This window comes from Camelus ferus, chromosome 9, assembly GCF_009834535.1.
Source record: "Camelus ferus isolate YT-003-E chromosome 9, BCGSAC_Cfer_1.0, whole genome shotgun sequence".
NCBI lineage: Eukaryota > Metazoa > Chordata > Mammalia > Artiodactyla > Camelidae > Camelus > Camelus ferus.
Genome location: NC_045704.1, coordinates 28273563 through 28300843, shown reverse-complemented (window position 1 = coordinate 28300843; position 27281 = coordinate 28273563). Strand labels below are relative to the sequence as shown.

Sequence of the window (27281 nt, the reverse complement as noted above, 5' to 3'; positions counted from 1 at the left end):
CCACCACCCGCCCTACCTATGCATTCGTTGGTCGAGCCCGACGCCCGTTACCGCAGAGTCCCGCCCAAACCACGCCCCACGCCGTCCTCCCGGCCGAGAGGAGGCGTGGCCATTGACCCGCGGGACGACCCAGGCTGTCTCCGCTCGAGAGAATCGGGACGCGCTGGAGGACCGGAGCCGTGTAGGAGGGAGCGTGTTCCGCGGTCCCGCGGAGCCGGCGCACGCCGCGCCGCGCCCCGCCCCCTCGGCACGCAGGCTCCGCGTGAGATCGCGCACGCGCGCACGCACCCGCCAGAGCCTCGGTCTGGTCTGCGGGGACCCGGCGGGCGGAGGCCGGGCCGTTGAGGTACGAGGGGCGGAGTCCGAGCCGCAGTCACCGCCGCCGCTGCCTCTGCGTCTGCCGCCGCCGCCGCTGCCAGAGAGGAGTATGTCTGCAACTCGAGCCAAGAAAGTGAAGATGGCCACCAAATCATGCCCTGAGTGTGACCAACAGGTGGGCGCTGGGGGCCCAGCACCCGCACGGGGACTAGCGGGCGGGCGGCCGTTGCCGGCGGCCGTTGGCTTTGGTGAGGCCGCTTCTCCGGGGTCTCGGCGGCAGAACGGGTGGGCGGGCCCTTGGGCTCGGTGGGCTCGGTGGCCACGGTGGGGGTCCGGAGCCCTCCGGGCGGAGCCGAGGGGTTACTAGGGAAACGCGCGGGGCGGCCGCCCGGCGGCTGCCCACCTGGCGGCGGTCAGAGGGCGAGTGTCTCGTCCTGTGGCCTGGCCGCGCGGGAAGGGGGCGTGGGCTTGTGGTGGTGGACGGGGCGCCGTGTCCGGACCCTCCCTGCGTCTCCGGGCCGGCTCCGGGTGACGGCGGCAGGATTGTGAGGGCGGCGGCCCGAGTGGACGAGCATGGCCCCCTCACCCGCTCCTGCCCGGAGGAGAATGCCCGATGTGCCCGACTCTCGAGTCCAGGCTCCTGGCTCCGAAAGCCCCCTCCTGCCACGCACGGTTGTTTCGTTCCCGTTTGGATCCCCCAAAACTGTCCCCACAGCGACCTGGGCGGATGCTTAAATGTGACAGAACGGGCCGCAGTGAAATGATGTTTTCCTCTTAGACTTGAGTAGATTGATGATCTTTATGCTTTTTCAATAATTTTAATAACTCCAATAATCATTAACTTGGTCTTTATTTTTAGAACACTTTTAAATACTAAGTCCCCATTAAAGCCCTGTTTTTCTAGGCGCTCTCCTATTAAAGTGTTGCGTAGTTTTATAACTTTTTATAAGACAGATTTGCCATTCCTACTTTGTGTGGTTTCTTGAATTTTTAATATCTGCTTTCTAAACTAAACTCATTAGGTCATGCAGTGGCTTTATACCACTAGTGGTCTAGGGTTTAGATAGACATTCAAACTCACAAGGGTTCAGCTAGGACAGAAAACACTACATGTAATCAGAACAGCATCAGAATTGTGGCCAGTAAGGATCCTCACAGCATACCAGGGGCTTTCTCTGCCTCATCAATGACAGCTTAGATGTAAAGAAGCAAAACCACGCTAGTGATTGCAAGAGCTACTGTTTTAGAAATTTCATGTTTCTTAGCTCGTGGGCAAGGCCATAGCTTCCAAGGTTTTGCAGAGAGTGGCATGATTATACTGTACTTAGGGAAGTTCAAAGCTATGGCTTCTCACCAGGTACCTTCCAGTCCAGATGCCAACAAGAGGTCTTTTTTTTTTTTTTTTTAACCATAAGCAATATTGCCTAGTAACGCTGCTGACATGTCGTCTTTATCAGCCTAATGGGCATAGTGATAGGTTAACCAAAGGTATTTCTTTTATGAAGGAATTTTGTTAATCCTTTATTAACATGTCATAACCCAATGGAAATTTTTTTTTTATTGTTTCCTATGTGATCATTTGATTATTCTTAACTAGGAAAGGTAGAAGTTCATTTAAAAGTCCTTCAATTAAAACCATTTGTAAGACATCTTTTATGCCAAAATGCAGACCTTGATGTGTGTTTCTTTTCAAAATAATTACTTCTCTTTAATTTCCCTCCCTTGGCAAGAGAAATTTACTGCCTCCTCTACTTTCTTTCTGCATTGTGTTATTGTTTTCAGTGTACAGGTTTTATATGTATTTTGTAAAATTTATCTCTATGAATTTAATTTTTTGGTTGGTATTGTAAGTGGAATTATTTTAAACTTTTTATCTTATCAGTGTTCATTAATTATATACAGGGGTACATTAATACATTCACAGTGTGTTACAACCATCACCACTGTCTAGTTCCAGAACATTTTCATCATTCCAAAATGAGACCCTGTTTTCATTAAGCAGTCATTCCCTGATTCACCCTCCCCTAGTAATTACTAATTTGCTTTCTGTTTCTGTAGATTTGCCTATTCTTGATATTTCATATAAATGGAGTCATACAATGTGTCCTTTGATATCTAACTTCTTTCATTTAACTCATCCATGTTGTACCATATATCAGTACTTCGTTTCCTTTTACGGCTGAATAACATTCCATTGTGTGGATATACTGCATTTTGTTAATCCATTCATCAGTTGATGGACATTTTGGTGGTTTCCACCTTTTGGTTATTGTGAATAGTGATGCTGTGAATATTCACGTACAAGTGTTTGTTTTAACATCTGTTTTCATTTATTTTTAGGAGTGGAGCTGCATGGTCATATCATAATTCAGTGTTTAATTTATTGAGGAATTTATTGAGTGTCTTCCCCAGGAGTTGCTGCATTTACAGTTGGACCAACATTGTATGAAGTTTCTAATTTCCCCACATCCTCACCCACACGTGTTATTTTTTGTTTAAAAAAAATTAGTATGGTTATCCTAGTGCATGTGAAGTGGGATGTCATTGCAGTTTTGGTTTGCATTTCCCTAATAATCAAAGACATTGAACTCTTTTTGTGTGCTTGTTGGTCATTTTATGTATCTTCCTTAGAGAAATGCCTATTCAGGTTCGTTGCCCATTTTTTAATTGAGTTATTAATTGGGTTGTTTTTCTTTTTGTTGTTTGAGTCATGTAAGAGTTTTTGTATATGCTGCATATTAGACCCTTATCAGATACATGATTTGCAAATATTTGTGAAAACACATTTGGTGGGTTTTCTTTTTACTCTCTTGATAGTACCCTTTGATGCATGAGTTTTTTGAGGTAGTCCAGTATGTCTATTTTTTCTTTTGTTGCTTTTGTGCTTTTTGGTGTCAGAACTAAGAAACTGTCACCAAATCCAAGGTCATTGAAGACTTACCCCTTTTCTCATCTAAGAATTGTATAGTTGTAGTTGTTATATCTATGTCCTTGATTCATTTTGAGTTAGTTTTTGTTTATGGGGTGAGGTTAGGGTTCAGCTTCATTCTTTGGATGTAGATATCCTGCTGTTTCAGCTCTTTTTGTTGAAGAGATGATTCTTTCCTCATTGAAGGATATTGGTACCATTGTTGAAAATCAATCGACAATATTTGCTAGGTTTATTTCTGGACTGTCAATTCTCTTTCATTGATGTATATATCTATTCTTATGCCAGCATTACAGAGTTTTGTTTTGTTTTTCTTTTTTCACTGATATACAAGGTTTTTAAAAGACTTTAAAAAAAATTGAGGTATAATTAAACTAGTAGTTACCAGTGGGGAGAGGGAAGGGGGAGGGGCAACATAAGGGTAGGGGATTAAGAGGTACAAACTATTTGTATAAAATAAGCTGCAGGGATATATTGTACAATACAGGGAATATAGCCAATATTTTATAATAACTATAAATGGAGTATAACCTTTAAAATTGTGACTCATATTGTACACCTGTAACATATCATATTGTACATCAACTATACTTCAATAAAAAATTGAAGTATAATTGACATATAATGTTACATATACTAGTTATAACATTATATTAGTTTCAGGTGTATAGTATAATGATTTGGTAATTGTGAATAATGTGAAATGATCACACAATAAGACTTTATTTATTTATAGCAGTTTTAGGTTTGCAACAAAATTGAGAAGAGGGTATAAAGATTTCCCATATACCCTCTGCTCCACACATGCATAGCCTCTCCCATATCAACATCCCCCACTGGAGTGATAAATTTATTAAAATTGATGACCCTACGTTGACACATAATTGTCACTCAAAGTCCATAGTTTCCATTATGGGTCACTCCTGGTGGTGTATGTTCTATGAGTGTGGACAAATATATAATGACATATATCCACCATTACAGTATTAGAGACTATTTTCATTACCCTAAAAATCCTCTGTGCTTCACCTGTTCATCCCTCCCTCCCCACAAACCCCTGGCAACCACTGATTTATTTAGTATCTCCATAGTTTTGCCTTTTCCAGAATAATGTAGTTGGAATCATATAGTATATAACCTTTTCATATTGGCTTCTTTCATTTAGTATTATGCATTTAAGTTTCCTCCATGTCTTTTCAGGGCTTGATAGTTTACTTTTTTTTTTTAGCCCTGAAAATATTCCATTGTTGGGTGTTCTGCAGTTTACTTACCAATTTATGTACTGAGGATAGAGTACACAACAATTCCCAAGTGTTGGCAATTATGAATTAAGCTGTTATAAATGTTGCGTGTAGGTTTTTGTGTGGATATAAGTTTTTAGCCCTTTCAAAAGGTGAATATCAAGGAGCATCACTGCTAGATTGTAAAATGTTTAGTTGTGTAAGAAACTGCCAAACTGTCTTCCAGAGTGGCTGCAGCATTTTGCATTCCCACCAGCAATGAATGAATGTTCTGTTGGTCAACATCCTTGTCAGTGTTCCAGATTTTGGCCATTCTGATAAGTGTGTACTGGAATCTTGTTGTTTTAGTTAGCATTTCCCTGATGACATACTATGTGGAGCATCTTTTCATATGCTTACATGCTGTTGGTGTATCTCTTTGGTTAGATGTCTTTTAAGATCTTTGGCCCATTTTAAAAAATTGGATTCATTTTCTTATCGTTGAGTTTTAAGAGTTCTTTCTATATTTTAGATAGCAGTCCTTTATCAGATATGTCTTTTGCAAATCTTTTCTCCTAGTCTGTGGCTTGGTCTTTTCATTTTCTTCACAGTATCTTTTGAAGAGCAGAATATTTTAATTTTAATGAAGTCTAGCTTATTGGTTCTTTCTTTCATGATTGTGCCTTTAGTGTCATATCTAAAAAGTCATCACCAAACCCAAAGTCATCTAGATTTTCTCCTTTGTTATCTTTTCAGAGTTTTATAGTTTTGTGTTTTACATTTAGGTCTGTGATCTATTTTGAGTTAATTTTTGTGAAGGATGTAAGGTGTGTGTCTAGATTCTGTTTTTTGTTTTTCTTGTTTTTTGGTTTTATTGTTGCATGTAAATGTCTAGTTGTTCTAGCACTATTTGTTGAAAAGACTGTCTTTGCTCCATTGTGTTGCGCTTGTTCCTTTGTCAAAGATCAGTTGGCTAATTTATGTGTATTTATGTCTGGACTCTCTGTTCTATTCCATCGATTCTTCTGTCTATTCTTTTACCAATACCACATTATCTTAATTACCGTAGCTTTATAGTAAGTCTCCAACTTTGTTCTTTTCCTTACAGGTTGGGTTGGCTGTTCTGGGTCTTTTGACTCTCCATATAATCTGTTTGTTGATATCCACAAAATAACTTGGTAGGCTTTTGATTGGGATTGCAGTTGAATCTTTAGGTCAACTGGGAAGAACTGACCTCTTGACAATATTAAGTCTCCTTATTCATGAACATAGACTATCCATATTTTTAGTTCTTTGATTTTGTTCATTATATTTGTGTAGTTTTCTTCATATGGATCTTGTACCTATTTTGTTAGATTTATATTTTGTATTCCTTTTTTTTTTTTTTTTGCCATGCTGATGCAAATAGTATTGTGCTTTTAATTTCAAATTCCACTTGTTCATTGCTGGTATATAGGAAAGCAGTTGGCTTTTTTCTTTTCTTTTTGTATTAACCTTGTGTCCTGCAACCTTGTTTAGTAGCTTATTTCAGGAGATTTTTGGTTGATTCATTAGGATTTCTACATAGGCAGTCGTGTCATCTACAAAAAAGTTTTATTTCTTCCCTCCTAATCAGTATACCCTTTATTTTCTTTTCTTGTCTTATTGCATTAGCCGGGACTTCCAGTATGATGTTGAAAAGGAGTGGTGAGAGGGGACATCCTTGCCTTGTGTTTGATCTTACTGGGAATGATTCTTGTTTCTCACCATTAAGTATAATGTTATCTAGGTTTTTGGTAGATATCTACTATAAAGTTGAGGAAGTTCCCCTCTATTCCTTATTTACAGAAAACTTTTATCATGAATGGTGTTGGAATTTTATCAAATGCTTTTTCTGCATCTACAGGCATACCTTGTTTTACTGCACTTCACTTTATTGTACTTTGCAGATACTGCATTTTTTACACAATGAAGGTTTGTGGCAACCATGTGTTAGGCAAGTCTATCAGACCCATTTTCTCAACAGTATTATTTATTTAAAGGGGTTGGTAATTAGTTTTTTTTTTTTTTTAATGAAGGTACTGGGGATTGAACCCAAGACCTTGTGCATGCTAGGCATGCACTCTACCCCTGAGCTATACCCTCCCTCCAACAGTATTATTTTAAAATCAAGGTATGTACTTTTTTTTAAGACATAGTGCTTTTGCACACTTAATAAACTACAGTTTAATGTAAACATAACTTTTATACGCACTGGGAACCCAAAAAATTCATTTGACTCCCTTTATTGCAACATTTACTTTATTGCAGTAATCTGGAACTAAATCCTCAATATCTCAGAAGTATGCCCATATTGATATGATCATGTGATTTTTCTTTAGCCTGTTGATGTGGTAAATTATATCAGTTGATTTTTGAATGTTGAAACAGCTTTTCATACCTGAGATAAATCCCATTTGGTTGTGGTATATAATTTTTTTATACATTCTTGGATTCCATTTGCTAATATTTCTGTTTTTCTCTGTTGCTTGCTTGCTTTTTCACTGATTTCCTCTTTTTATTATTTCCTTCCTTCTACTTTGATTTTTATTTATTTTTATTTATTTTTCTTTTCTTTTTTTAGGGAGCTGGATATTTGGTTTATTTATTTATTTTTGGAGGAGGTACGGAGGATTGAACCCAGGACTTCATGCATGCTAAGCATGTGCTCTACCACTTGAGCTATACCCTCCCCCACTTCTACTTTGATTTTAATTGCTCTTATTTTTCCAGGTTCATGAAGAAAATTCATTTTAGACCTTTCTTTTCTAATGTAAGCATTTAAAGTTACAAACTTCACTCTGGACACTGACTAACCGCATCTGACAAATTTTGATATTTTTTCATTATCATTCAGCTTATAGTATTTTCTGATCTCCCTTTTGATTTCTTCTTTGACCTGTGGGTTTTTGTTTTTTTTCAGAAGAGTGTTTAAATTCCAGATTCTTGGGGTTTTCTCAATATTTTTTATTGATTTTAGTTTAATTCCATTGTGGTCAGATAACATCTCTTGAAGATTTCAGTCTTTTAAAATCTGTAAGAATTGTTTTATGGCCCCCTATATGGTCTGCCTTAATGACTGTTCCTTGGATACTTGAAAACAGTGTATATTCTTTCAGCTTTAGCTGTTGTGTTCTATAAATTTCTATTATGATAAGATGGTTTATATTGTCATTCAGATATCTTTACTAAATTTTTTTGTCTAGCTCTATACATTACTGAGAAAAGTGTGCTAGAAATATCCAGTTATGATTATGGATTGGACTGTTTGTCTTTTTAGTGTTCCCAGTATTTGTTTCATATATTTTGAAACTCTTCCATTAAGCACATAAACATTTATAATTTTGTATCTTCCTAATATATTTACCTTTCTGTTATTAAATATCTGTCCTTGTCTCCAATAAATGCTGCTTATCTTGAAGTTTGCATTGTCTGATTTTATTGTAGCTGATCTAACCTTCTTATACTTCCTGTTTGCATGGATGAGTAGGAAAAACTCACTTCTCTCTCTCTTTTACTTTTCTGTTACTACCACTCTCACAACACTTCCGACACCAGATATGTAGGGGGTTTTCCTACACCAAACAATTCTCTGTGATACCAGCTCAGTTCTTACACTATCTACCTGGAGTTGCAAGTATTAGGTCCCAAGGACACCCACAACTTCTGTCCAACTTGTCTGCAAATTGGAGATACCTGTGACCTCCTCCCTCATGGATTAGATTACTTGCTAGAACAGCTCACAAAACTCAAGGAAGTATTGACTATTGTAAGAAAGATTATGATAAAGGATACAGATGAAAGGCCAGATGAAGAGATACATAGGGCAAGGTCTGGAGGGTCCTGAGCACAGGAGCTTCTATCCCCATGGAGTTAGAATGTGTCACTCTTCCAGGACTTAGATGTGTTGACCAAATTGGAAGCTCTCTGAGCCCCTTACTTTTGGAATTTTTATGGAGGCTCCAGCACCTAGACATGATGGATCATTGACTCCATTTCCAGCCCCCTACCTTCTCTGGAGAATTGGCAGTTGGGCTGAAAATTCCAAATTTTTAATCATAGCTTGGTCTTTCTGGTGATTAGCCCCCATCCAGCAGCCCACCAAGAGTCACCTCATAAGAACAGAAGACACTGCTATCACCCAGGAAATTCCAAGGGATTTACGAACTCTGTGTCAGGAACTGGGATCAATGACCAATTAAAATAAAAGATGCTCCTAATGCTCTTATCACTTAGAAAGTTACAAGGGTTTTAGTTGCTCCTTGCCAGGAAATTGGGGGCTGGGAGGGGGCAGAAACCAATATATTTTTCCCATTATCTCACAATGGTGTATCTTTCTTTTTTTTTCTCTTTTAACTTGTTAGTGTCTTTGTGTTTAAAAGTGTGATTCTTGTAAACAGTTTTGTGTTGGTTTTGCTTTGTTATCCATCTGACAATATCTAACTTTTGATTGGAGAATTAATTCATTTATATGTAATATAACTATTAATATGTTTAATTTTTTTGCTGTTTATTTTCCATCTTACCAGCTTTTTATTATGTTTCTCTTTTTCTTCCCTCTTTTGTCTTAATCACATGTTTTTTGTACTTTGTTTTAATTTATCTATTGGCTTTTCAGCTTTATTTCTTTGCTTTTGTGTGTGTGTGTGTGTGTGTGTGTGTGTGTGTGTGTGTGATTGCTCTAGGAATTACATTATGCAACTCTTAACTTATCACAATCTCTTTAGAGGCAATTTTGGATTAGTTCAGGAAAAAATACAGGAATTTTGCAACCATCCAGTTCCTTTAACTTCTCCCAACCTTTGTGCTATAATTAGAGTGATCAGCTTATCTTCTGTTTGCCTAGGAACTTCCTGGTTTTAGCACTGGAAGTCCTATCTTTCGGCAACTCCCTCAGTCCTGGGCAAATTGGAAAGGTTGGTGACCTTTGCTATTGTTATCATCTTTGTTACATCTATTAATGTTAAAAACTCAACAATACAACGTTATACTTTTTGCTTTAAGTGAGAGGTGGGCAAAATCTGGCTCCCATACCAAATCTGGCTCCTGGTCTGTTTTTGAAGGACTCACAAACTAAGAATGCTTTTTGCATTTTTAAGGAGTTACTAAGAAAACGGAAAAAAAAAAAAAAGAGAGACACAGTTATGTGACCCACAAACCAAAAATATTTATTAATCTGGCCCTTTACAAAAGAAGGCATAAACAATCATATGTGTCTTCAAAAGAAAATAATAGAAAAAAAATACACACACATATACTTATTTTAAATTTGAATAATTTGTAAAGACTGGAGAGCCTTTTTTTAAAAAAAGAGACTTGAATACATTGGGGAGCAATCTTGTGGTCTGACCAAATCTGTATTGTTTTACACAAATATATTTTATAGACAGTGTTGGAAATGTGATCAGAGAAAGATTAAACAAGAGAAATATAGTTTATGTTGTTCCAGTGCCACCAAGCACTGCCAGTATATAGTATAAAAACAATTTGGTGAGGTTTTCCAAAGTAAAAGATTCTTTCTTTTTTAAAAAACTTTTAAAAATTGAAGTATAGTTGTTTTACAGTGTTGTGTTAGCAAAGGATTGTCTCCATTGTTAGTTTAAAATTAAATTTCTTATGTTCTGACAATTGACTTGAGTACTTGTAAATCACTTTGGAAGAAATAATTTCAATATTTAAAACATTTTCATTTATTCTGGTTAATTGAGTAAAAGCTTAGGTTTACATTGTATACATAATACCTTCCAGTTTGTTTAGGTCATAAACTGTATGCTGGCTTAGAGATGAAAAGAAAATCTGAGGACAACTACAAGTTTTCATCATAATAGCTCAATTTTATTTGGAAAGAGCTCATTAATTATGTTAAATATATTCTTTTGAATATAACACATATATAATTTGAAAATGTTTCAGTTTTTAATGTAAATACTTAAGGGACTTCATCAGGATTTAATCAAAGTTTTGTTGATTCTTAAATGTGCTTTTTTTTTAGTAAAAATAACTGAAGAAAAATTATAGTTGAGGCTTTCTAATTTTTTAAAGGTGAAGTTTGTTTTAAACTTTATGAAGAAATAGTTCTTTAAGATATAAGCCGAAAAAATGGGAAACCAGAAAGCCTTGTTTTGTTTCTTGCTTTTTTGTTTACTACATAACATATTAGAATATTAAATATTGCATATTAGAATACTACAATGATTCTACAATACCTTATATCATATAAAATTCTTATATGTATTTTATATGTAATGTATAGAACCTTTAAAGTTTGAAGGAATTTTTCTATTTGAATATATTATTCCTTTTAAAAAAATCTAGAAACATAATTATAGAAATACTATGCACAGTTCAGTGGTATTAAGTACATTTATAATGTTGTGCAACCATTACCACCATCCATCTCCAGAACTCTTCATTTTGCAAAATAACTTCCCTTCTGCTCTCTACCCAGCTCCTGGCAACTACTCATTGCTTTTTGTCTCTATGAAGTTGACTGTTACTTCCTTTAAGTAGAATCATACTAATTTGTCTTTTGTAACTGACCTATATCATATATCACTTAGCTTAATATCCCCAAGGTTCATGTTGTAACATGTTTTGACAAAGTTTGAGAAGGACTGGTGTTAGTTTTCTTTAAATGTTTGGTAGAAATCACCAAGAAGTCATCTGGTCCAGAGCTTTTCTTTGTTGGGAAGGTTTTGATTACTGACTTAGTCTCTTGACTAGTTGTAGTTATATTTTCTGTTTCTTCATGATTCAGTCTTGTAGGTTTTGTGCTTCTAGGGTTTTGTCCATTTCATCACGTTATCCAGTTTGTTGGTGTGAAGTTGTTCATAGTACTCTCTTTAATCCTTTTTACTTCTGTAGAATTGGTAGTAATAACCCACTTTCAAATCAAATTATTTGGTTTAATAATTTGTCTTCTCTCTTTTAGTCAGTCTAGCTAAAGTTTTGTCAATTTTGTTCATCTTTTCAAAGAAATCAACTTTGGTTTCATTGATTTTCACTACTTTTTATTCTCAATTTTGTATTTCTCAAATCTTTATTTTTCTTCCTTTTGGTAGCTTTGGGTTTAGTTTACTCTTCTTTTTCTAGTTCCTTAAGTTAGAAAGTTAGGTTGTTGATTTGGGATCTTTCTTCTTTTTTTAATGTAAGTGTTTACAGCTATAACTTTCTCTGTAAACATTGCTTTCACTATGTCCCATGAATTTACTAGGTTTTATTTTTGTTTTCATTCATCACTAAGTATTTTCTAATTTTCCTTGTGATTTCTTTTTTGATTCATTGGTTATTTAAGAATATATTGTTTGACTTCAACAAATTTGTAAATTTTCAAGTTTTTCTTCTGTTCTTGATTTCTAACTTCATCCTGTTATGGTTGGAGAAGATACTTTGAATGATTTCTATCTTTAAAAAGTGAACTTTAATTCTTTCCTTGTGCCATATACAAATAATATTCTAAGATGGATCATAGACCTAAATGAAAAATTTTAAACTATGGAACTTCCAGAAAATAGTAAAAAACAAAACAAAACTTTGTGAACTTAAGTTAGGCAAATGTTTATTAATTACACACCAAAGGCACGATCCATAGAAGAAAAAAGTGATAAATTGGACTTGTTCAAGTTAAAACTTCTACTCTTTGAAAGCCATTGATAGAGGACTTGTATCCAGAATATATTAAGGACTCTCAAAGCTCAATAATAAGAAAATGAACATTCCAGTTAAAACAAGGGTAAAAATTTGAATAGACACTTCACCAAGGAAGACCTACAGATGGCAGTAAACATGAAAAAATGTTCAACATCATTAGGCATTAGGGATATGCATATTACTGCAATAAGATCCCGCTACCCTACTAAAATGGTTAAGTAAAATTAAAGACTGAACCTACCAAGTGTTGCTGAGAATGTGGAGGAACTGTAACTCTCTTAAAACTGCTGGTAGGAATGTAAAACAGTACAACCACTTTGGAAAATAGTTTGTCAGTTTTTTTTAGAAAGTTAAACACCTACTGTATGATCCATCCATTATCTATTCATACAAGAGGAAAGAAAGTGTATGTCTATACAAAGGCTTGTACTTGCTGTATTCATAGCAGCTTTATTTGTAAAAGCTAAAAAATGGAATTAGTTCAAATGTACATCAGCAGGTTGATGGATAGCTGTGGTATATCCGTACATGGAATAGTATTTAGCAGTAGAAGAAATGAACTTATTACATGCAACAACGTGGACAGATCTCAAAATAATTATGCTGAGTAAAAGAAACTAAACAAAAAAAAAGCATGTGCTTATGATTCCATTTATATAAAACCTTAGAAAATTCAAGCTTATCTATAGTGACAGCTGATCAGTAGTTGCTTGTGGATATTGAGATGGGGTTAAGAGGGAGGGGCAGGAGGTGAGATTACAAAGGGGCATGAAGAAACTTTGGGGGATGATAGCTGTATTTACTATCTTGATTGTGGTGGTGGTTTCATGGGCATATACAGGTGTCAAAACTTTTGTCAAATTGTACATTTTAAATATATGTAGTTTATGTTTATTATACCTTAGTGAAGTTGTTAAATGATGTGATGGTTTTTTCACTTAAAAAATATGTAAAGATCATAGACTACTTCAGGTAGTAAAGAACTTTTGTTAGAAAAGTAACAAATCTGCAAGGCTTATAGGATTTGTTCGATATCTTTCCTCAAGCGGAGACTAGGAGAACCTGTGTCTCAACACCTTTTTTTGTAGTCTTCCATATTCCTTTTCTCCAAACTGGCTATTGTGAATGATCCTTTTTCTGTAATTGGTATTGACCCTCTTCATGCTTGAATTCTTAAAGACTCATTTTCAGTTCTGTTTTATTATCAGTAATCAGTTTGTGTCTAAGTTTTGTTTCTTCCTCCCTTTGAAATGTCTGTCAAATGCATCTTTTTTTTTTTTTTTTAATTACATTCTCTGCCAGCATTGCAGAACAGACCAACAGCCTCTCATTCTGGAATTAATGCAGTAATTTCCTAACTAGTCCCTTTCTTCTAATCTAATCCATGTTGTAACTATTCTGAGACTGACATTTTAGGAAATAAATTTTATGCTTCACATTCTTCTCCTGGCCATTCATATATTAAACATTTACTATATGCATGGAACTGTAAAGGACTAGGAGAATGGAAGGACATGATTCTTATCTCAGTTTTTATGGGGAGGTGTTTAAATATAAATGTTATTTTTACCTTCAAGTTAATTATTGTTTAGTTGAAGAGATCACATAAACACTTGAGAAGTTTAATTAATAGTAAAGTAGTAATACATTTTTTCCTTTTTTTCCTCCTTCAGGTTCCTGTTGCATGTAAATCTTGTCCCTGTGGTTATGTATTTATTAATAGGAAATCTCTAAAAATGAAACAGTCAGAGAAATCATCACCTTTCACAGGTAATTGTGAGAGTTTACCACAAAAATTAATTTTTGTGAGTTAAAATATTTTTGCTGGTAAAGTTATCATATTAAAGTATATTGAAATACATCTTTGGCTTTTATTAGATACAATAAGTCGATTTATGATGATTTGTTCTTTATCCAATTTAAATGTTGACTCCTTCACAATACTGATAAATTTTGTAACAAATTTTAATGAGAATTTTAATTTGAAAAATGTTAACTGGATGAAAGAGAACTTTAGTTTTATTATTAATATTTTTTAAAGTACCAGTTATTTTGTTCAATTTATTGATTTAGACTAAAAAATTGCTGATTTTAATTTTGAGGTTATAGCTTTCTCTTTAAAGTTGACAAATCTTGATTTAGTCAATAAGTATAATCAGAGAATGTAGTTTTTTGTTATTCTTATTTTTTTTTCTGTGATAAAATCAGATTTCTAACAGTGAACCCAAAATAGGAATAGATTTATTACATTTATTGAGTACCTAACATGTGCCAGGTGCTGTGTATCTTGGGCATATAGCAGTAAACCTACTACCAAGACAGGTTTGGTGCTGTCACAGTGGAGGAAAAATATATATAGGAATATACATATGGAATGTATAGGAAAAATATCAGCTAATACTAAGTGCTAGGTAGGAAATTAAAATAGGGTACTGTCCTGGAGGTTGACTGGAAGGCTACTTTTGCTTGAATGGTCAGGAAATATGTCTCTGAAGAGGTAATATTTTAGCTAGGATCTGAATACATGAAGGGGCTACACATGAAAGGCAGGGACAGCAAATTCTAGGCAGAGGGAAAAGCAAGGCTGGATTTATTCCAGGAATGCAAACTTGGTACTGTGGGGGAGGGGAAATTTCCTCTCCTTCCCCTATTAGTTCTTCTGCCTGTCAAATGATGTAAGGCAGATTGACAGGGGAAGATCAAGTTTATTATGTGTGCATGGGGAATCCATATATTATAAAGAATTCCAAAGAAGGCAAGAAAAGGTGAGATAGATCTATATATTCTGGACTAAGGAGAAGGAGGTAGAGAAGACTGAAGCTTCAAGGGGAACTAGGGTAATTCACAGGAAGATAAAAAGTGTTAATTTTTGGTAAAGAAATGTTTGCTGGGCCATCCAAAGACCGTGGGACACAGAGGACTTTGATCAAATGGGCTTTGCGAGGTTTCTTACTGTCTACCATACCTAATACTTTACTATAGTTATTTATGGTAATAGCTTCTTCCTAGGACAAGCCTCCTATCTTAAATTCTTTTAGGCAGTAAGAGGGAAGCTTCTTGCTGAGTCTTGTGGGCCTTGATAGTTTTCAGCTCAAAATAATCCACATGCCAGAGTGGCACATCTTGGGGTGGCCTGCCTGTAGCCCCATCAGTACAACATAAGGAATTCTATTAATATCATATGTCATATTAATAAATATAAGGATAAAGTCTCATAAGGTTGTCTCTGTAGATGCTGAGAAAGCCTTTAGCAAAATTCAGTACCCATTCATGAAAAAGACACTCAAGAAAATAGGAATTGAATATTTTTTATCTTGATAAAGTATATATCTTAGTGTTAAAACTAGTATCATATTTAAATGAGGAAGCACTACAGGCATATCCATTAAGATGAGGAACAAGGCAGCAACCCCACTGTCTCCCCTACTGTTCAGCAGTGTATCAGAGGTAAATTAGCCAAGGCAGTTAGATAAGAGATATCAATAAGAGGCATAAGAATGAGTAATGAAGAAGTGAAACAGTAACTATTTGCAGATCATAGTATACCTGAACCCCAGAAAATCAGTAATAAAACTAACTCAGACAGTGAAAAGATTCAGTGAAGGAGCAGGATTTAAAATTAACGTACAAAAATCAGCTTTCATATACAGACATACCTTGTTTAATTTCACCTCACCTTATAGAGCTTCACAGATAACTGCATTTTTTACAAGTTGAAGGTTTATGGCAAAACCGTATCAAACAAGTCTTATGGTACCATTTTTCCAGTAGCATTTGCTTACTTCGTGTTTCTGTGTCACATTTTGGTAATTCTCGAAAAACTAGAAGTGTAGCTTGAGGATGTGACAGAACTGCAGCAATCTCATGATAAAACTTAACATATGAGGAGTTTCTTTTGTGGATGAGCAAAGAAAGTGGTTTCTTGAGATCTACTCCTGGTAAAGATGCTGTGATGACTGTTGAAATGACAACAAAGGATTTAGAACATTACATAAATTTAGTTGATAAAGCAGAGGCAGGGTTTGAAAGGATTGAATCCAATTTTGAAAGAAGTTCTATGGGTAGAATCCCATCAAACAGCATTGCATGCTACAGAGAAATCAATGATGAAATGAAGAGTCAGTTGATGTAGCAGACTTCACTTTTGTCTTATTTTAAGAAATTGCCATAGCCACCCCAACCTTCAGCAACCACTACCCTGATCATTCAGCAGCCATCAACATCAATAGAATGAACTCGCAGATGATAGTTAGCATTTTTTAGCAATTAAGTATTGTTTATTTAAAGTATGTATATTTTTTATACATAATGCTATTGCACACAATAAAATACAGTACAGTATAAACATAGCTTTATAAATATGCACTGGGAAACCAAAAAATTCATGACTTGCCTTTTTGTAATACTCACTTTATCGCCATAGTCTAGAACCAAACTTGCAATATTTCTGAGGTATGCCTGTATATACAAACAGTAAACAGAACACAATGTTAGAGAAAAGCCCATTTATAATAGCAAAATAGAAGATTAAATACTTAGAAATAAATTAAGAAGTTGCAAAGCCTCTACAAAGAAAATTTAAAACACTCCTGAAAGACACTAAAGCAGATTTAAGAAAATGGTAAAACATGAACATGTCAATCCTCCCTAAGTTAATTTATAAAATCAATGCAACCCTAGTAAAAATTCTAAGTTATTTTATTGAGTTAGATTTAAACTTTTAAAGTTCATATGGAAAAACAAACACGCAAAAATAGCCAAGAAAATTGCCAGTTGACTGTCCACAGGGTCTCAGGGAAATTAAATGGGGAAGGAAGTCTTTTCAACAAACAGTGTCAGTATACCATGCTGGATATCTACATATGAATGAAGTTGGGTTTCTATCTCACAGCATACAGGAAAATGCAAAATAGATCATAAGCTTAAATATAAGAGCTAATAAAACTATAAAACTCTTCAAGTAAAACAAAGGACTGAATCTTTGTGACCTTAGTTTAGGTTAGGCTGTTTCTTATATATGATGCCAAAAGCATAAGTGACAAAACAAAAAATAAATTGGACTATATAAAAATCAGAAATTTTTTTTGGTGCAAATATTATCAAGAAAGTAAAAAGACAGCTCACAGAATGGGAAAAACTATTTGCAAATCACATATCTGATGAAGGACTTGTATCCAGAATGTATAAAGAACTCTTACACCTCAATAATAAAAAGAGAAATAACCCAGTTTTTAAAATGGGCATAGGATATGAGTAGAATTTGTCTAAAGAACATATACAAATGGTCAGTAAATACATGAAAAGATGTTTAACAGTATTAGCCATTAGAGAAATGCAAATCAAAATCATGAGATACTATTTCACATACTAAGATGGCAATAATAAAAAAGACAAGTCTTGGTGACTTTTTTCTTTTGTGTATTGGTGAGGAAGTGGAAAACTGAAACCTTCATACACTGCTGCTAGGATGTTAAATGGTAAGCCACTTTGAAAACAATCTGCTAGTTCCTCAAATGGTTAAACACAGAGTTACAGTGTGACCCAGCAGTTCTACTCTTAGGTATATACCCAAGAGAATTGAAAACATGTCTACCACAAAAACTTGTACATGAATGTTACTAGCAGCATTATTCATAATAGCTAAAATGTGGAAATAGTCCTGATGTCTGTCAACTGATGATAAACAAATGTATATCCATATAGTGAAATATTATTTGATAGTAAAAAAAAAAAAAAAGGAAGTAATGATATGTGCTACAACATGAATGACTTTTGAAAATGCACTATGTGAAAGAAGCCAGTCACAAAAGATCACATACTGTATGATTCCAATTAAAGGAAACATCCACATAGGCAAATTTATAGACAGAAAATAGATCAGTAGTTTATAGCTAGGAAAGGGATAGGGGAGAATGGGGAATAGCTGTTAGTGCATACAGAGTTTCTCTTGTGGGAGGGGGAACAAAAAACATTCTAAAATTAGATTTACAACCCTGTGAATATACTAAAACCATTGAATTGTACACTGAATTTATTATTATTATTTTTTGTCCCATTTGTTTTCTTAAGCCTTCCCAATAATTCCATGCAATCTGGCCAACCATCTTCAGGATTAAATAGTCCTCTTTCAGGTAATTCTCACATCTTACAGTAAACAAAGGGCCTCTAAGATTAGTGCTGAGTGTACTCAGGTTTATTCTTTTTTTTTCCCTTCCAGTTTTTTTTTCCCTTCCAGTTTTACTGAGATATAATTTACATACAGCACTGTATAAATTTGTGTACAGCATAATGATTTGACTTATATGAGGAAATGATTACCATAATAAGATCCATTATCTCATATAGATACAAAATAATTTTCTTTGTAATGAGAACTTAGGATTTATTCTCTTAACAACTTTCATATATAATATACAGCAGCGTTAATTGTATATACCTTGTACATTACATCCCTAGTACTTATTTATCTTTTAACTGGAAGTGTGTACTTTTTTTTTTTTCAGTTCCCAAAAATTATATTTTTAATTGAAGTACAGTCAGTTATAATGTGTCAGTTTCTGGTGTACAGCACAATGTCCCAGTCATGCATATACATACATATATTCGTTTTCATACTCTTTCTCATTAAAGGTGATTACAAGATGTTGAACATAGTTCCCTATGCTATACAGTGGCTAACATTTGTAAATCTCAAACTCCTAAAATTTATCCCTTCCCACCCGCTTCCCCCAGTAACCATAAGATTGTTTACTATGTCTGCAGTCTGTTTCTGTTTTGTAGACGAGTAAAATATGTGGAACGCTTCACGAAATTTGCGTGTAGTCCTTGTGCAGGGGCTATACTAATCTTCTCTGTATTGTTCCAGTTTTACTATATGTGCTGCCGAAGTGAGCACTGGAAATGTGTACCTTTTATGTACTTCATCCAGTTTGCCCTCCCCTACACCTGCCTCTGGTAACCACAGATACCAGTGTTTTAGATAGTAAGAACTGGGTTTCTCATAAATAAGGAAAGGAGGAGGCTAAAATGAACTCTGAGTTGCACTGGAATCTGAGATATCACTTATGTATGAGTTAGAATGCATACATATATTTACTCTGTCCACTGAGAGGAGCTGTAAGTGATGACACCCCAGCGGTAATGAACAAACCTAGCATCCAATTTTTTTTTTCTAAGTATAATTCTCCAATAAAAGGAACCAGGGCTCTGTGGAGAACTGGTCGATCCCAGGACTGAGATGGGGTAAGGATGCCTGGAATATCTTGAGGTGTGCGATGACAAAATGCTTTTTAAAAAAAAAAAAAGAAAAAAGGGAATATTGTTGAACATGGGAGCCAGCCTGAAGGAGTCCTTAATGACCAAAGCTGGAACAATTTGAGCTAAAGAAATAAATGACACCATTGGATTATAATCTGTAGAATAGTAAAGTAAATACCTGTGAGTCCACACTGATATATAAATGAAAAATGGGGGGAAAGGGGATAGTTCTTCCTTATAGTAGAATTTCAGTTAATAACTGTAGAAGGATTGCAGGAAATAGAAAATCAGCATTAGCTAAACAGTAATTATTGTATACAAGATCCACTGGTGGATAGTAAAATTAGTGAGTGAAAATTTGAGGAGAAATTAAAATTTTCCCACAAAGGGAAAGACAGTAACTTTAAAGGGATGAAACCTGTCAAAATTTACCTTAAACAGTGATCAAGGTGAATATCACAGTAATAAAACATATTGACATCATGAAATTCATGATATTATGCACTGAAAAGGATACATCATTTCTTTGTATTCTTGCCAAAAATGCATAGACTTAGTCCAATCAACAGAAAACATCAGCCAAACCCAAATAATATACACTTGACAAAATGACCTATCAGTACTTTTCAAAAGAGTCAAGGTCATGAAAGGTAAGGGAAGACTGAGGCCCTGGCAGAGGCTGGAAGAGACTAAGGACACATGACAACTAAATATAATGTGGGATTTTTTTTTTCTTTTCAAATGGCTTTTTCTTGCCTAATGCAATCTATTTCTGTGTATTCTCTTTGAACATTTAAGACATGATTTAAAATGTCTTATTTTAACTTAAAATAGTGTTTCATATCATTTTATTATTTGTATGTAGTTATGAGATATGAATTCTATTCATGTGTCCCTTCACCACTGTGGCTTTCAGGTCCACCCTCTACCCCCTACTTATGCACTTGAGACATTTCTCTCTTTTGCTTTCGGATTTAACTCTTAAAACAAATTGTGTTTTTGTTTGTATCTTAACCTAGCATGTTTGTTTGAAGTGGAAGAGGTGGCTTCTTACATCAGTTAAATCTATTATATTAATGGGAAAACTCTCCCCTAATTCTATTTCATTTAGGAACAACGAGGGTAATTGCTTTCAGTATATTAGGGACTGAAATAAAGCTACTCACTTTCCTAATATTTATCTTATAGTTTCTATATATATATATATATTTTTTGTAACAATATATTATGTATGGGTGAAGTCAGATTTTTTTTCCGCTTTTGTAATAGAAGATTGTTGACTTATTTGAAATAGCTTAATTTAGAGTTTAAGTGAGGGCAACCACTAACCAACCCACTTTCCACTTCACCATCTTAGAATCATAGATGGGGAAAAGGGCAGATAAGTTGCTGTGGAGCAATGTGTACTTACAAGGGGCTGGAATGAAAGCTGCTGAAAAAGAAACCATCCTCCTTCACCTCAAGATTCACCCCATTGTCCATATTTGAATTCTGCTAAATCACTCTCCCTTTAAAAAAACAAACAAACAACAACAAAAAAAACCTTTGGAGGGTTTAGGGAACATGTATATTATGGTTGTAGTTTTAAAAAATACACTAGGCAGTGGACTTAAGCGCCATTTAGAATACATGACTGTCACAGGGGGAAAATGCGAAATTAGACAATAGTTCTTTCACATCCCTAAAATACATTCTTTTTTATGCATCTATACAAAATTAAGTATGAAGCCACGAGGAGTGAAATAAAGAGGTAAAAGAAGATAAATTTGATAGTAAATAGGGATTTAGAAAACATAAAGAGGTTGTGAAGTAGCAGTCATTCAGATCAGACGAGACGGGGAAGAGGAAGACCTAAAAATACTTTGGTCCGAAAACATACATTGGGGGTGATGGACAGTCAGTCCATTATGGGAAAATCAACCCATTATGGGAGAATTTTTTTCAAAGCATTAAATTGATCTGAGATATTTGGTAGTACTGAGAAATTATTTAGTAGGCATTGAGTTCCTGGATTTAAAAGTACTGCTCATATTTTAGTTCAAAAGCATTTCTTCCATATTAGATGCTTGTAAAATTACTGGAAGTTGTGTTCGTATTGGAAAGCCAGAAGACTTGAAAGTATTGTCCACCTGATGAAAACTGATGGTATAAGAGTACAGTGATAAAATTATGTATCCTTCAAATGAAATTGCTGATATTTGACCAGTTGAAACTTGACCATGATTGATACCAGGTCTAATTTTAGTTGTGTTTAGTATTTGCAATGATATTATGCTATTCAGTTTTCTCTGATTATTGAGTTTTTATTGTTTATTTTTTCCACAGAAGTGAACAATACCATATCTTTGAAAGATTTATGAATACTTTTTTTATATGAATTTAAACTAGGACATAGTGCAGCCATGGCGAGTAGAAACATCAATTCTGTCTTTGGAGAAGGCTCTGTTAGTGAAAGGACTATCCGATGGTGGTTTGAAAAATTTCGTTCTGGGGATCTGAGCCTGAAAAATGAGCCTCGAGGGAGACCCAGATCGGTTTTAAATGAAGATCAGTTGAGAGCCATGGTAGAAGCTAACCCCAAAACAGCAATTCGAGGCCTTGCAGCAGACTTAGGAGTTTCTGCTACAACAATCTCTCGACACTTGGCTGCAATAGGAAAGGTGAAAAAATTGGACAAGTGGGTAGGTACGACACCTGTTGATGGACAATCATAAACTCAGATGGTTAGAGATATGCTCATCTCTTACGATTTGAAAGAGCAGAGACCTATTTTGGAGAGGATCATAAACTTTGATAAAAAATGAAATTGAAAGTCATCTGGACAATGATTGGATATTGATGAAGTTCCTGAATATGTGTTAAAACTGTTACTAAAACCAAAAATAGGTTGTATGGTGGTCTGCAAAAAGAGTGTTTCATTACTGCTTTCTAACCTAGGTGAAACTAATAGTAGGTTCTTACTGTCAAAAAGTTGAAATTGTATCAAAAATTGATTTAAAAGCACTCTGTTTTGGTTAGCAGACTTTTCCATGACAGCATTTGACCACAGAAGTCACATACCACCATATGGAAGTTAACTGAATTGGGCTAAGAAATTTTGCCACTTCCATCATACTCACCTGACTTTTTTTCAAGGGATTACCACCCTTCCTGTCATTTGGAACTCTTCCTAAGAAACAGAACTTGCTGCAATTGAAAACCAGTAATTGAAAGATTTGAATAAATTTTAGCAATGCTGAATTTTATAAATATGGTATATATCACTTAATATCTGGGGCAGTTTATCATTTTGGGAAAGCAGTTAATGCTAACAGTGCCTACTTTGGTTGAATAAAGCTTTTCTTTTTCTCAAAAATAAAACATTTTCATTTGGCCTACAAAAAGGCAGTTTCATGCGGTTCAACTTGATACCTTCCCCGACCCTGGCAGAACATGAAGACTCAAAGGTACCTACGGTACTGGAAAACTACATGGTGCTCCTCAGTTTTGGGCTTCGTCATTGGAGGAATGTGGAGCAACCTGGAGTGTATGTGTGTGTGAAAGATGCTTTGGAGTCAGGTATGCAAAGATCTGAGTAAAGTGGGTTCCAGAGAGATGAGCTGCCTCATCAGAGGCTCTCAGAAAATATTTTTTGACTAAAGAAATGAAAGCATGTTTCTAACACTAAAAGCCATGCACACGTGGCTCAGTAATGCTTTCTGATGATAATACTTATTCTGTCACACAGAGCCAGTCCTTTTTGTTAATATGTTTTGCATTCTGATTCTGTATTTAAAAAAAATGTAGATAGCCTGTGAGAGGTCATAATTAATGGCCTCTTTATGATTTTGTAGCTGGATTGCAGTTACTCTTTGTGGCATCTAGGAATTGAGTTGGGATAAAGATCCTGGGATGGTCCTCTTCCTGCCTCTTTCCTTCCTGACAACCTGCTATGTCTAATCCATGAAGGAGAGGAGAGTTAAGGAATCTTGAAAGATAAGGTGTGAGAGAAGGACATTCTGGAATGGATCCTACCAGGAGGGGGAGAGAGACAGAAAGAGAGGGATGGAGGGAAATGGAGGGGAGAGAAGGAATGGAAATTCCCTAAAGTAGAACTGACTATGAACTCAAGGATTAAGGGCCCTTTACTGCAAAAAACAAACAAAAAAACCCCACACATTGTCCCTTCCTTTGGGTAGATGCAGCCGTGCACTATGACACAAGGCTTGGTGAGCAGAGCATGGGATACTTTCAGTCCTAATTTACTCCCTTGGCTGGATGCCCAGGTCTGGGGTCACCTGTTCTCTTTACTACTCTGTCTTTGGGTTTGTCAGGGTATCTACTGTGTTTCTGTGGACTCTTGCTTACTCTCTGGAGAGTGAAGCTTCTGATTTAGTGCAGACTGAGAGGGTAACAGGGCTAAGACCAGAAATGTGAGGAGGACTTAATTTCAAAGGCAGCACAAGGGTGAGGCTAAATGGTAACAGGGTGGGAAAGTTGTGTTTTATAGTTACTTAGTCTGGGTGGTAGTTGTGCTATGGCCCATGCATCCTTCCCTCCATTCTCAGACCTCTTATCAGGCTCACAGAGCTGGATGCTGAATTTTGGCCTAAAACAATCAGTGGATATCCTTGTCCAGCCCAAATGAGTGGTTCTGGGATGAACAGGAAATCCAAACAGAAGCAGTGAAGCATGATGTAACAGGAAAAGGAGCAGACATAGGATGGTGAATTATCTTAGCAGTCTTCCCTACTACCTCCAATAAAGGGTATAGACTCGAGAGACAGAAATGGGCCCGGTGGTTCTTGTGAGCCCATGGATCCAGTTGTGCCTGAGACTGGTACTGCTATTAGTGTTTTTTAGTTATATGAGTCAGTAACCCTTTTTGCTTAAGCCATTTTAAGTTGGATTTTTCCATTCTGGCAAAAGAAAGATTCCTGACTGGTTAATGCTCCCTGAGTCTTTCTTTATTTAACTGTAACCTTTGCAGGGTTTGGGGAGGAAGAGGGACAGTTAATTTAAAGTAGATATCCAATAAATAGTACTTAATACTGTGAGAGTAAAAAGCAAAGGAGGTAAAGCAAGGTGTGGAACACCCCTGGAGGCCCCTCTGTGTCCAAGGCAGTCCAGTGGGCTGAGTTCAGTGCTTCCAGTAAAGACCGGTACCTGTCTTGGACTGTCCAGAGGTTCCCAGCTATAAAGGAGGGCTAGCCCCCTTGAGTCACTTGGAGCCTGTGGTTTTTCTGCAGTGGGTGTTCCCTGACCCAGTGTGTTATTGACCTCACAGGAAGTAAAGAAAAGCTCTTTTTCAGGACAAAGATAAGGCTTTTCATCTTCTTTGTCTTTATCTTTGGCGATTATTTGTATCTTTTATTGAAATCATAGACTATTCCTTTTTGGAAATATGGAGTGTAATGTTGTGAACAGAATCAACACAAAATGACTACGACTGCATTTTCATCATTGTGATCATCTCTCCATTGCCTTGGAAAAGCAGGAACTACAGATTTAAACTTATAACTCTTTAATTTAGGAGGTACATTGTTTTCAAAAGAAGTGAGAAATTTTATACACACTAAGAATCCCAATGCTCTTGCTCTCCTTTTCCAGAAAAGAAATAAGAGCTTTAAAAGGCACCTTGGTAGAAACTGTGATTTGTTTGAGTGTCAAAGTTGTGGAGACAGAGGCTGCTAGATCTCACCCCACCCCACCCTACCCCTGAGCTTGAGTTATAATTACAAAAGGGAATAAAAATGGCTTTGAGTGGCCATTTTGGTTTCTCCAGTACATAATACCTGTTATTAAAGAAGTTCCTGCCTGGTCTAATTGCTTATTATGAGACTAGAACATCTAAAGCCAATTTAACAGCACACATGAAGGATCTTGAGCAATGTTAGAAATAGTATCGAAAGCTAGTGGAAAGTGGTCTCTTCCAGCACCCATCCTCAGTATGGTGGATTCTCTCTTCCTCTTTCTGTTGGTGCTTCCTCTTTCTGTTGGTGCTTCAGCCACAATAGGCTTTCGCTTCCTTCTACCTCAGCTCATTTGCCCATGCTGTTGTTTCTGGCTGAGTAGTTGATATTCCTCCTTACCTCATTAACTCTACCCATCATGCATATTTCCTCTCGGAATTCTTCCCTGGTTGGCCCACCCCCACCTCACCCAGGTCAGATCCCCTAGTCAGGGGCCTTAGAGCTCCAGGATGGTACTTCATAATTGTGAGCATAGTAGTTATATATTTATTTGTGTAATGGTGTGTGTTTGTATGAGATTCACAACAGCAGGAACTTTGTTTTGCTCACAAGATGGTATCCCCATCAAGAGCACAAGATCCAGCACATATTAAATGAATAAGTGTCAGGGACAGTTTCATCTATTTTGTAGAAAACCCTTGTTTTGGTATTAGTTTAAGTAAGGAATATGCTTGACAGCAAATAATTGAAAACCTAATGAACAGTAGTTTAAAAAGTAGGTTTAGTTTCCTATAATTTATGAAAATACTCAAACATACAAAATATTTGAATTTTACAGTGGACATCTGTGTACCAGCTGCCTAGATTGTACTGTTGACATTTTACTGTACTATACTTTATCACTTATCTACCCATGTAGCCATTTTTTAAAAATGTATTTCAACATAAGTTTCAGGCTTCAGCACATTTCATCCTAAATACTTCAGCATACATATTACCTAGAGTTCAGATTAGTTTAAGATTCTTGTTGAGGTAAAATTTAAATCAATAAAGTGTGCAAATCTTAGAAGTGTACTTTTCAATACATTTTGACATGTAAATACTCATGTATCACAAACCCCTATTAAGATGCACACTATTACTATCAGCCCAGAAAGTTCCTTCATAACCCTTTTCATTTTATCCCTGCCCTTAGCCCCCAAGAGACAAACACTGCTCTGATTTTTTTTTTTTTTTACCATGGAACAGTTTTGCATGTTCTAGAACTGTATATAAATGGAATTACAGTATGTGCTCTTTTGTGTAAGCCTTCCTTTACAAAACATACTGTTTTTGAAATTCATCCATTTTGTTGTGTCACTTTGTTCCTTTTAAAAGCTGATTCATATTCCATTAAATGAATATACCACAGTTTGTTTATCTCTTTTCGTATTTGATAGATGTTTGTGTGTGTTTTTTTCCCAGTTGGGTCTATTATGAATAAAGCTGTTATGAATACTCTTTTCACTTTTCCTGGATAAATACTTAAGATTGGAAATACGGGTCATAGGCTATGTGTTTAGTTATTCCTAGACCTTTCCCCAAAGTGATTACACCATTACTTTCCTCTTTCACATTATAGGGAATCTAGAGAGGCATGTCAAAACTGGGATGAGTGACCCACACACTTTCTAGTTTTCTTTTCATCCTTCTCAGTGGATTGGTGGTAATTCCACGTATGGCATCTACGGTAGGCAGTCTTTAAGATGGCTCCCAATGATCTCTGTCTTGTGGTTTTCTTACCCTTCTGTAATTTCTCCTCTCATTGAGTGTGGGCTGGACTTAGTGACTTGCTTCTAATAGAATACAGCAGAAGTGACGGGATGCCACTTCTGAGTTATAAAAACAATATGGCTTCTGTTATGCATATTCTCTCATTCTTTCTTGGATCACTCATTCTAGGGAAGGCCAGCTGCTATGTTTTAAGGCAGGTCTGTGAAGAGCCCATGCGATGAGGGACTAAGGCCTACCAAAAATCAAGCGAGTGAACTTAGAAGTGGATTTCCCCCTAGTTGAGTATTCAGATGAGATTGCAGAACCACACGTGCATTACTGACTCACAGAAACTGAGATAATGTTTGAGGTGATTTGTTACATCACAATAGATAACTACAACACCTCATTGTCTCATGGTAAGATGACTGCTGTACCTTTAGGACCTCATGTTCATGCTCCAGA

At 36.0% G+C, this 27281-nt stretch overlaps 1 protein-coding gene and 1 non-coding gene across 2 annotated transcripts; one reads left to right on the top strand and one right to left on the bottom strand.

The window, feature by feature from the left end:
* The first annotated feature begins 18 nt into the window (after positions 1–18).
* Positions 19–22775, top strand: LOC106730477. The gene is made up of 4 exons (XM_032488183.1): positions 19–57; positions 101–493; positions 13809–13905; positions 21781–22775. Exons 1-4 carry the CDS (start codon positions 19–21, stop codon positions 22104–22106), a joined length of 855 nt encoding a protein of 284 aa, XP_032344074.1. The 3' UTR covers positions 22107–22775.
* On the bottom strand, positions 18923–19030 carry LOC116666167. The gene has a single exon (XR_004323012.1). It is a non-coding gene; the product is annotated as a U6 spliceosomal RNA (small nuclear RNA).
* Positions 22776–27281: the final 4506 nt, after the last annotated feature.